The sequence below is a fragment of the Theobroma cacao genome, chromosome 10 (assembly GCF_053813885.1).
Source record: "Theobroma cacao isolate CCN51 chromosome 10, ASM5381388v1, whole genome shotgun sequence".
NCBI lineage: Eukaryota > Viridiplantae > Streptophyta > Magnoliopsida > Malvales > Malvaceae > Theobroma > Theobroma cacao.
This window is the reverse complement of record NC_142648.1, coordinates 304810-316662: the sequence shown is the minus strand read 5'-3', so window position 1 is coordinate 316662 and position 11853 is coordinate 304810. Positions and strand designations below refer to the sequence as shown.

At 36.6% G+C, this 11853-nt stretch overlaps 2 protein-coding genes across 12 annotated transcripts; one reads left to right on the top strand and one right to left on the bottom strand.

Annotated features, from left to right (window-relative positions):
• Window positions 1-419: 419 nt before the first annotated feature.
• Window positions 420-2079, top strand: LOC18585748 (Transducin/WD40 repeat-like superfamily protein). Its single transcript, XM_007008728.3, has one exon. The coding sequence runs from the start codon at window positions 536-538 to the stop codon at window positions 1769-1771; it is 1236 nt and encodes a 411-aa protein (XP_007008790.3). The 5' UTR covers window positions 420-535; the 3' UTR covers window positions 1772-2079.
• Window positions 2080-7376: 5297 nt separating this feature from the next.
• On the bottom strand, window positions 7377-11722 carry UBP24 (ubiquitin-specific protease 24). 11 transcript variants are annotated; one of them, XM_088810704.1, is made up of 7 exons: window positions 11479-11722; window positions 10221-10904; window positions 9887-10077; window positions 9156-9403; window positions 8618-8763; window positions 8190-8369; window positions 7377-7859 (listed from the first exon to the last, which is right to left on the bottom strand). In XM_088810704.1, exons 1-7 carry the CDS (start codon window positions 11503-11505, stop codon window positions 7497-7499), a joined length of 1839 nt encoding a protein of 612 aa, XP_088666830.1. In that variant the 5' UTR covers window positions 11506-11722; the 3' UTR covers window positions 7377-7496. The 11 variants fall into 11 exon arrangements, with proteins under 11 accessions (XP_088666830.1, XP_088666831.1, XP_088666833.1 ...); XM_088810705.1 differs by having other exon boundaries at window positions 10221-10901; XM_088810707.1 differs by having other exon boundaries at window positions 11324-11721.
• Window positions 11723-11853: the final 131 nt, after the last annotated feature.

The window sequence follows — 11853 nt, the reverse complement described above, 5'->3', positions numbered from 1 at the left end:
CTCAAAATCATTTGTTTTTTTGGCTTTTGTATAGTAAATTGTACAGTTCTTTTTTAGCTAAGCGGATGAAATCACGCACTGAATGGAACAAAGCAGATTCCTCACTAACTTTTTCACTTGCTTTTCTCCTTGTCCAGCTTCTTAGATCTGGAAATAACAGGAAATTTATGTACAATGGAAGAACAAAAAGAAGATCCCATCAAAATGAGACCTGGAAACCTTGATACATGTCACATAGTAATTAGTCAAACAGACAACAACATATAGAAAAGGCCCAACAGCTCAATCCTCCATTAAAATAATAAATAGAAAAGCTCCTGGTGGACCCTTTCTGGCACCTACTTTTCATGAGAGTGAACTTATATTTGTCAAAGTAGCCGTTACACCTCACCCTCTATCTTAATTCAGAATCTCTCTCTTTCTCTAACAGGAAATCCGTGCCTTTCTTTACTCCCCGCTCCCCTGTTTCAATCTCTCTTCTTACATACATAACGTCTATCTCTTTCTCTCAGACAGGAGCGCATACGATTCAGGAATGGTTCTTCTTACAATGGCTCCTCCCATGCAAGAAGCTGTCTTGTCAACTCCCTTATTATCATCTGCTACAGCAAGTAGTAGCAGCATTAGCAGCACGAGCAGTGAAGCTGATGATAGCCCACCCGCATCACATCGTTTTGAGCTTCTAGATGTCACCAAATATGAATTTCCATCCAAAACGTTTTCCGGGTCTCAAACATACAAATCTTTGGCAGTGCTGTCTGGGCATGTTGGTTCAGTTTCTTGCTTGGCCTTATGCGGGGAATTCATCTTAAGTGCATCACAAGGCAAGGACATTATAGTGTGGCAACAGCCTGATTTGAGGCAGTTCACAAAGTTTGGCCAAGGTGATGGCTCGGTGAAAGCGCTTGTGACTGTTAGCAATAAGGTTTTCACGGCACATCAAGATAGTAGGATCCGAGTTTGGAAGGTGTCAAGAAGCTCAGAGAATGTGTTTAAGCTTGTCGACACACTTCCTACTACAAAGGACTATTTGGGGAAGTTCATGAAGCAAAGCAATTATGTCCGAACTAGGCGGCATCATAAGCGTTTATGGATTGAACACGCGGATAGTATATCTTGTCTGACAGTCTATGATGGATTGATTTATTCAGGTTCATGGGATAAGACCCTTAAGGTGTGGAGGATATCTGATTTGAAGTGCTTGGAATCAATTAAGGCGCATGATGATGCTATCAATAGCTTGGTAGCTTGTAAGGGAATAGTGTACTCAGCATCTGCAGATGGGAAGATTAAGGCTTGGAGTTGGGGAAAAGAAGGGAAGACCTCTCATTCGTTGAAGGGGATTTTGGAGGGTCACAAGGATGTTTCATTGAATTCAGTTGTTGTTTCTGAGGATGGAAAGTGGGTGTATGGAGGGGGTTCAGACGGGTTTGTTATGGGATGGGAAGGGCAAGGGAATGGTGATTTTGTCAGTTGGAAATTGGTGAGCGAGACAAAAGCACACCATATGGCTGTTCTGTGCATGTGCCTGATGGGAGAGTTTTTGTGCAGTGGCTCAGCTGATAAAAGCATTGGTATTTGGAAGCGAGAGGCTTATGGTAAACTTTGCAAAGTTGGGGTCATAAATGGTCATGAGGGACCAGTCAAGTGTTTGCAGGCGTCTCCCTGTAATGTTGGTAGTGGCTTCTTGCTTTACAGCGGAGGCCTTGACAAATCTATTAGGGTGTGGTGGGTGCCGAAGAACTCTGCTAAAAAGGGGGATCAACAATGAATGCATGTTTTGTGAGTAGTGAAGCACTGCTTCCATTTTTTATTTGTTTGTAGTGCTTCTGCATACATTTGCTTTTGCTTTGATTCAAGCTGTGAACATAGGAGATGTTGAAGTTGGTTTTTGGGGGTTCAGGTCTCAATGTGCAGTTAACTTAGGATAAAGTTCTTGAGAGTGGTGTGATCAATTTTTCTTTTTATTTTTGCTTCTTTTTTCTGGGATTTCACACAGTTTTCTGGATTCTTGTCAATTGTAATTAGTGGTTTGGGGGAATATTCAAGCAATACAATCATTTTACATTTCTTTTTTCAGTTGTATGATTGAGAATGTAGCAACTCTCTGTTTTTTAATGAAGAATTATCATTTGCTGTTGGAATCATGTGTTTGCTAATTAAGGACAAACAAATCAGGTAGACATCATAGAGATTCTATTCCTTCTCAATGATAATTAGAATTTCAGTGATTTAATCAAGGAATTAAACAATAATTTATGGCCTTTACATGATTATGTTGCAGCTCTTATGCAATTTAGTTAATTAAATCAGGTGCTTGAGGACAAACTTAAGTCTAATGAAGTCATCTCTGTAATGGGGGCCATAGAACATGGCATCGTGCAAAAGCTTACTCTTATAGATAAGAAACGACTTAAACAAACAATTTAAGAAGCCATTTAACAAAGGAATCTTTCCTTTGTGTTATGGTGTTCTCCAACTTCGTCCATGTAAATATTCCTCTGGTTTGCTTAGAATCTTACCAAAAGCTGTTACAATGCAAAATGCAAAGCATCAGGGAACCCAATACAGTAAAGCAACAATGGTTAAAGTCACCGTAAAGAAACTACTCAGCTTATTGAAGCCGAAAGCAGCGAACCGACAATTCTCTACTCATACTTTTGACAATTACTCTACTCATAGTTTTGCCTTTCATCCCTGTATTGGACCACAGGAGCATCTAGATGAAAAAGACCTAGGCTGCCTAACTCCTCTGTTATAATTTGTTTAGTATATCCTGAGATCATCTTTTCTTCAGTTTATTGCGCACATCGCTTTTATATATTATTAGAGAATGTATTTCTTTGAATTATATATGAAAAGGAAATCGTGCCGCCATTAAAATGCAATAGTAAAAAAACTTCTGGATTGCATTACTTTCTACCAATCCGAGCAACCAAGAAAAAAAAAACTCAAATCGACAATTGAAATATTCATAAAGGAAAAGTGGCAACAAATTAAAGAAGAAATTGATACCTCGAACAATTTGTTTGTCAAACAAATCTGATGTTTTAGAATTGCATTTCTTGACAAGTTGAGAAGATGGAAAGGGGTTTAGTGAACTTCCAAATAATGTTGTGGGGCATTCATATATTTCTGGTCCATCAATGCATATGCCTGTTCCATTTAAGTTGTAAATTTCAGTTATTTCTTTGGCAGCTTCACAACATTCTTCACTTGTACTATCATCGTTGATTCCTAGTCGGTAGATATAACTTGTTCTGTCTAATTTCTCTCACAAGGTGTTTCATAGGATGGATTAGAGAGGTTGAAATTCTTCAGCCAAGGCTGATGAAATGAATACAAAGAAAATGAAGAAAAAGTTTATTACAGGACTCATTATGGAAAAAAATTTTGAAGACAAATGATAAGCTATTTGAACTCAAAGGATTGATGTATTTCTGGAAATTGGGGTTTATATATAAAGCCTTTGCTTGGAAGTTGGGGTTGATAATTCTGGGGTTTTAATCGGTTAAAAGTGGAAGAAAAGGGATGGAAGCTTAGGGGTGGCCGATCGAGAGAAGGGACGGTTAGGCTTCATTGAAGAAATAAAGAAGAAGAGAAGAAGTAATACCACCTTCATGCATGCACACAGACAGGTGTTCAATGCTACTTATATCTTACTTAAATCACAGGAACTTTTCATGAGAACAATTGCACTTTTGTTTCTTTTTAAGATTTTTTTTTTTTGAAAACTATTGCAAATATGTTTGCTGATGTTATGGGATTATGATTTCTCCACTGTTGCATAGATTTACTTATGGAAATATGTTTATTTATATTCTTTTACACTCTTAATCGTGAAGAAAAATTATGAAAATTGTAACAGTGAGTGGGAAAATGAGAATCAAAACCTCTTTTCATGTATGTATGTAAAAAGTCAATAGGCCAGGAATAAAAACAAAACTATATCCAATTCGATTACATAAGATTTAGATATATTTTATAAATAAATTTCATATATTAACTATGAATTTTTTTTTTGTTCGGATTCGATTTCGGATTTGGATTAATTAATCAAGTGTCCGTGAGCGGAAAAAATTTGAAAATTTGAGTATCTAATAGGTTAACAACTTTCACATTGGTGTGCGATTTGTATAACACAAATTTCCTTAATTTATTTTTTTTTATATTATTAGAGAATGTATATCTCTGAATTACATATGAAAAAAACAAACCGCAATCCATAATTTGAGAAACAAATCTACATAAAGAATAAAATATAAAATGGAAAAAATGAAAGCAACAACAGCAATCCAATTAGCAATCGGAAATGATACCAATGAATAGCAACACCTTCGAAAGGTCCTGAAATTAAGAAAGAAAAAAAAAACTCAAATCAAAAATTGAAATATTCATAATCATAAATAAAAAGTGAAAGTAAATTAGAGAAAAAATTGATACCTGGAACAGGTTAGCCATCGGAAAACAAATGGGGTATCTTCGGAATTACATATTTTACCAAGTTCATAAGCTAACAAGGGTCTAGTGAAAGACTAAATAATCTTGTGATCCATTTACTTTGTAAACTTCAGTTATCTCCCTCGCAGCTTCACAACATTCGGAATTTGGAAGCTCTAATTTGTTTCGTAGGTAAGCGTAGCATGCGTCGTCTAATTTATAGCAGAGGGGTGAATAATGCACGGCTGATGGAATGAATAAAAAGAGAACGGAAAAAGTAATGCAGGAAGGAAGCCATTGTTGAGAGGATTGATGTAAACTATAAAAGCAGCCTTTACTCAATATAGAAATCCTCGAACCCAAGGTACCATACCTTATTCTTTGCTTGGCAATCTTCTCATTTCAAAACTACCCCAAGATGATGGATAATATAATATTCATTTGGTTTAAACGTTGAGATTTTGCTGCCAAAATCACAGACTTGCTTTATCTTCCTTTGAATCTGTCAAAATGTGCTTGTGATGATATATATGAATCTATGTAGCAAACATTTTCAGTTTATGTTTCATAGTTTGATTCGTAACCAACAACATGGATTGCTTTTGCTAAATGTACATTCAGCATTGGAATTTGGAGCAACTGATGAGTTCACTATCAATAACCGAGAAACGGAACATAAATAAACAGCCTTGCTTTGTTGCTTTATGTTGTTGGCATGCATTTGGATGAGACTGGAGCTTCTCCGACATCATTCGGTCTGTGAACAATTGCAACCAGCTATAATCCATGTTGCAAGCGAATATGATATGATATAATATAATAATTACTCTTGGGCCTCCAGCAATTCTTATGACTCGAATGCAGACAGGCAAGGAAACAAGTTTCGGTATTTTGTAAAGAGATGGAAGGTTGGATATATTTAACCAGTTTTAGGCATTTTGTAAGGTATACAAACGAAAACAAATGGCCATGCGTTAGCCAAATTTCATTCAATAGCAACAGCTTGCATACGTTTTCATTATCATTACAAAGGACTATTGGACTGTCTATATATATATATCTAAATCAGTTGCAGTTCAGTTCCTAATATTTAGAGGTTAAGGAGCGACCAGCTATGGCAAGAAAAAGGAAAAATCACTTAGCCAAGTCTGTAACCATGTTCGATTTTCCTGCCACACACAAGCCTTGGTATGGGTTGTCCCAATATCTGTAACAGAGGCATCGTCAAATCGTAGCCGTTGGCCTTGAGAAAGCATAAAGCTGACTGGGCTGTTTGTGGAACCCGGCTTGTTTCTCAAATCGCCACTAGCACTAGCCAAAGATCCTCCAGCTGCAAAAGCCCAAATATATACTCACCTGATGCCCAGCCAGCTCCAATAGAGCTTGAACCAACGCCACTATAGTCCATCTAGAATGGCAGCCCAGACAAATTTAGAAAGAGGCCTCCCTCACCGCCTACTGGCGGCGGTAAAATGGTATTTTTCCGAGTAAGAATGTTGGTCAGCGTTTGTAAAACGATGCTGCATGCATAATGAGCTATAATGTTGGGGTCTAATGCTGTTGATGAAGACAGCAAAAACTTGTACAGAGCGGGTCTAAGAGAGTTGTGTTAGATTAGAAAATACAAAACATCAAGGAATCCAATATAGTAAGGCAAGGGTTGTTTATTGTTTAAGTCACTATAGTATAGTATAGTAATGGTGGCTTTCCTCTCTGTATGTGTTTAGAGCTTCTTGCTAAGAATTTGGTATATCATGGCACGCATCGTTTAGTTTTCTTTGCTTCTTTTTTGTAGTAAAAAGAAATGAAAAAGTAACAATAAGAAAACTAATAAAATTTATTTATTTTTATTGAATTAAAATATAAAACAAAAAAAAATAAAAAGTTACAGCAAAGCAATCCCAAAAGATTAAGCTGCTAGCAGCAACTGTGCGGAGCATAACATCACATGCAACATTGTCGATAGGGCCTAGCAGCAAGATGGAGTTGATGCCACAGAGTCATTTTTGAAGAATAATTAAGGAGAGAGAATTGATGCAAAGCAAGTGTCACAATTAAGTATATATATACTCACATACATACCTGCCTCAGCACTCTTCTTGAATGAAGCTAAGTTCACGGCTTAATTTGTTATATATATCTCCTTAATTAGCATATATATATATATATATTAAATTTAGAATATAAGTTTTGTAACAAACTGAATCCGTTTGTTGTATTGCTTAATTTTAATTTAAAACTTGTTTGTAAAAATGGACAAGTTTTGCAGCTTGGTTTTGCAATGTTACAGCACATCACATGCATTTCTGTGAGCAAAGCTAGGTCTTGCGATGCATGCAATATGCATGTTTAAAGAACAAGTAGTGTTGGTTAAATATTGTAATTAAAGTTGAGAAGATGAAGTTAAATTTAGTTAAATTTAACTAAATATGCAATATGCAATATGCGTGCAACAGCACACACTACTAATCAATCTCTGTAGTTAAATTTAGGCCTATTATACCTCTGCCAAAATCAGGGCTTTAGTGAGATATGAGATTATGATTTTCTGATTATACATCAAGGTTACTGTAGTTAAAGATGGCTTTTATCTTACCAACTTCCTTTCAAACTTTGCTGCGTAACTAGCAACATGAAGTTCTTTTGCTAAATGCACATTCAGCATTGGGACGTAAACTGCCTTGCTCCCTTGCTTACTCTGGCATTTGGATGAGACTGGAGCTTCTCATGCATAATTCACGCCTCATTTGTAATGTGAACAAATGCATCCAGCTGCAATCCATCTTGCAAGCGAGTGTTACATAATATAATAACTCTTACACCTCCAGCTTCTTATGACTAGAATGCAGACAGGCAAGGAAACAAGTCTTCCGCATTTTGTAAAGAGATGGATGGTTAGATTTAACCAGTTTTTGGCATTTTGTAAGATATACAAATGACAACAAATCGCCATGCATTAGCCAAACTTCATTAAATAGCAACAACTTCCATACATTTTCATTATCATTACAAAGGATTATTGGACTATATAAATCTGTTGCAGTTCAGTTCTTGATTTAAAGGTTAAGGTGCGACCAGCTGTTGCAAGAAAAGGAAAAATCACTGAGCCAATTCTGTAACCATTCGATGTTCCTAACACACACAAGCTTTAGTATAGGTTGAGCATAATGCGAACAATGTATATGTAGCCAAAAAACTCCAAAACTCTGGCGCCTTCTATGCTTGTTTGTAGAAGAGAACGTATGCTTGGTCATGCAACACCTTGCTTGTCCCAATGGCTGTGACGGAGGCATCGTCAAATCGTAGCCATTGGCCATTGAGGTAACGAGCATCAGCTGTATAATGCCCCTTAGAGGGCTCTCTTCCATGGTGGGTAATTGTAGCAACAAGTTCATATTTTCGGCCCTATAAATAAAGTACTAAAAACAAACATTAATAATAGCATTGGCTTGCTAACTAGTTAAGGGGCAAAAATAAACAAGAAACGTTAAGTGCAATGTTTCAGCTATGTATTCTGGTAAATTATATGCTGGTAAACATGGCTGCATACACCCCGTTTGTATTCTTGTGCAGCAGCCTTGCTATTACATTCCTGCCTTGAGCAGTTTATTAATGAAGTATATTTTACTTGGCTGAGCCACAAAATTGAATATGGCATCAGGTGTCTTCATGCTTCACAATGTGAAATAGCACCATACAGAATAATGCAATGCAGCTGTATTAAACAAGTGAATGAAGAGAAGTATTACCTCAGTAGATGGAGAAACAAGTAGTTCCCGACCCAATACTAACTCAAGTGGGAAGCGTACAGGCTTATGCAATTTGGTGCTCCCCTGGCTTCCATAGCTAAAACGCATCAGGTGTAAAATCATTATCTTTGAAAGTGTCTGTATCTTGACAGATTTTCTGGCAGTGACAACACCAGCCTGCTGGGCATAAACAAAAAACGATATCCAATTTATCACAAACAATATCTAAACATACAGGAAAAGATGAAATGTAAACTAGAAACAAACAATAAACAAACATCCAAAGTATAAGATTTATAAAAAAATTGAACATGGCATTTCTAATGATGGTGTACTCTTTCTAACTCATCATGCAAAAAGCTGGGAAACTCATGCGAACAAATATAGTAGCCAACAGCGAAATGAAACAGTTAAAAGAAAATAGATACCTTCCCAGCTGTTGATGCGCGATACCCCTCCAGATATTCTGGTGCAGAAAATAAATGAAGGGCATCCTCAATAGTAAGAACAGCTTCAGGGTGGATATCAAGGTGGAGCAATAGAAATGGTTGAACAGTAGCTGAAGCCTTGTTTCCTTCCCCACAGAACAGATTAAGGAAAGAAAATGATTGAAATGTTAATAAATGATAGTGTAACCAGATAACAGAGTGCAAAACCCACCCAAGATCCACAAACTAACTCTTGGATATAACAGACAGAATAGAACCAAGTTTGGATAAGTATATACTTATTTCCACTTTGTTCACAGATCAAATTTTACAACCTTAAATTGCTGGAATTATCTAGTTGACTTGTCCATGTCAGTTTTAGCTTGTCTAAGCACTCTTTTGGTAGGAACACTCATAAGAAAAAATAAACCCACAGGTTGCAAACCCCATAAATATAAGTAATCTAACAATTAACCTCATGAATCGGCTATTTTTGTATCATCCAATATACTTTGCATGCCATAGAAAATGTCCCTACCTCTTGCCTTCACCACACTTCTTAACTGTCCTCCAAATATATCACTTAGCTCTGAGGGAAGGAAGCTTTGAGTTCTTGTGATTGCTGATTTATTTTTGGGCCCAACTGTCTCCCATTCATCATCTTCTACAGAAGAAACAAGTGATGACCTGACCCCAATAGAGCTGCTAGGCTGCCCATCAAGCTTAATCAATTCATTGTGCATTTGATCCATGATAAAACTTAGAAACTCCTGAGCATCTTCCTGCCTAGAAAGGATGATAAATAGAAAATCATCTCAATGTTAATACAGAAGACAAACAGTAGTCTAAATTGCAAGACATTAAACATAGTAGATAGTTAAGTCCATTTGTCAGTCTGTTTTTCAAGCATATACAAACATTTCAACTAATCATAATATTTCTTCTAAATAAATGATGATGTGGAAGCTGTAAAAAGGTAACAACTAAATCACTATAAATTGACAGCAAAAATTAGGAGAGTGGGGTTTGATGGGTAAGATAACTAATCTCTCAAAATCTTTTAGCATTTCAGAAAGGGTTAAATAAAATCAAGAAGGCCAGGACTAGCATATATAAATTCATGATCATGGATGGAGACATTTCAATACTATCATGTTATCAACTAATCAAGTTTTGTTATTGTCAGATAAAGAGTCCATGCGGATGTCAGTTGGTACTGGCAAAAAAATACATATCCTGAAATAATACTGAGGTAGAAAGTATACAAACCTTGGCCTACCAGATATGCTATTTGGCACATCTGGAGTAAAACTTTTAAGAACAGCTTCAAACATGGCAGGGCTGAAAGGCCTACCGATCTCAAGGACTGTTGTATCTTTCTTCTTTACATTAGGATTGCTGGATGGCACATCAAAGTCAGAGACAAACTCTGCAAAAGCAGTTAACGTAGGAAAGCCAACCTATCAAATCAAAGCCAAACAGAGGCACTAGTTAGCTGAACAAGTTCCTATTTACTTATCTTAAAATATAAAAAATCATCAATTTGAATATGGTCATTTGTTAGTGCATAAGTTCAAGGAAACAGCATAAACATACAACAAACCTTGGGTATGTTACGAAGTCTAAGTCGCTGCAAGAGTTGAACAAAAGGAGAACAGGAAAGGAGAGCCTGTAAAGTGGCATTGAGAAAGCATAAATTTCCAGTGTTGATTAAGCCTCGGGATAATAAGTTTTTAGCAACCGTAATGGGCTCCTTAGCTGCCTTTGGAATGTCTCCATCAACAGTGCACGCTAATGAAATATCAATCATCCCATTCTGATCTCTACCCTCCATACTTTCGCTCTCAAGGACATGAAATTTCAAACTTTGAAAATTATTCAAGGAACCACAATCATTTTGCGACAAGTGCAGTGAAGTTACATCAGTGCTTTTAACATTCAGTTGTTTTATACCATTACTGAGGCTAGAACTCTCATTGGTACTCTTTGTAGTTCCATTTTCTTTTGGAGTTTGTAATGTAGTTGAGGTATGATCTCTTGCTGATTTTATACTTTTTCTATCCGCAATTGGTGATGTCGAGGACAGAAAGCCAACTGGCCTGTTTGTGGAACTTGGCTTGTTGCTCAAATCACCGTTAGCACCACCCAAAGATCCTCCAGCTGCAAAATTCAAAGAACCAGATTGCAATTCTTTCTTTTGCACAGGCTTTTCAGCATTACCAGCTGACCGTTTTGACAGCAATGACCTGGTTTCATCTTCTGAAAATGACCCAAAAAGGAATACCTGCTAAAAGCAAGAAAAACAATGGAGAGAATTTTAATTAGAGGCCTAGTCAATTGATGGCTGATGCATAAGTAAGTAAAACATAGAGACGCTTGTCTTAGAAAGGGGAAAGGCAAAACCTCCTTTTTATCATTGGTAATAATTCAGTTTCAACCACATGATATATGTATGCAAGTAAATCCCAACCCACAATCATCAATCAATCTAAAACATTCCAAAATTTTAATGCTAGAAAGAGAAGAGCGCATAAGCAAAAACCCATCAAACAAACGAAAATTCCTAAACTTTTAAGTCCTTAACAAGAAAACAAAAGTAAACCCACCTCAGAAACAGCTTTTATTCGTTCATTTAACAAAAAAAAAGTTATAAAATTTAACCAAAAAAAGAGAAATCTTCAGAGAGAGGCAGGGAAGGGAACTAACCTTAGAATCAGTCATGTTTTATGCAAAGGGGAAGTTTGAGAGGAAAAGAGAGGTATAGAGAAAAGATCAAAGGCTAGGCCTTGGGCTTGGGAGGACCCTGAAGGAGCAGAGAAGAAAGAGGGTGTGATTGAAGAAGACATGAAAAAAGAAGGAACCTTGAAGGGGAGATAAAGAGAGAGCATTTAAAGGAAGAACCCTCTCTCTGATCCTCTTCGACTTCAGCACAACCAAGCATAGAGGGACTGGGAAAGGGAGGAAATTTGAATCCTTTACTTAGCTGGAGATTTCTAGGGTTTGGTTTTTTAGAGGGATTTATTGCACTTGCTGTGCTGTTTTTGGAAAGTCTCTCTTTTTTTATAAATAACTATCTCTTGCGTGCTGCCCTCCCCACCCCAAATTGACAAAAATATACAAGGATTTATTCAATTCTCAGTTTACAAATTTTTATTCAATTAATTAAATAGTACTATGTTTTTGTAATATAAAAAAAGAATTTTCCATATAAAAATAGTCCAATATTTAACGCCTTG

Excerpts from the sequence above, each read along its gene's own strand:
- UBP24 (XM_088810704.1), bottom strand. The coding sequence starts at position 11,505 with ATGCTCTCTCTTTATCTCCCCTTCAAG. Across the intron at positions 10,905-11,478 it reads CTCTTTATCTCCCCTTCAAG|CAGGTATTCCTTTTTGGGTC; the intron begins GTTCCTTCTTTT and ends TCTTGCTTTTAG. Across the intron at positions 10,078-10,220 it reads GACTTCGTAACATACCCAAG|GTTGGCTTTCCTACGTTAAC; the intron begins GTTTGTTGTATG and ends TTGATTTGATAG.
- LOC18585748 (XM_007008728.3), top strand. The coding sequence starts at position 536 with ATGGTTCTTCTTACAATGGCTCCTCCCATGCAAGAAGCTGTCTTGTCA.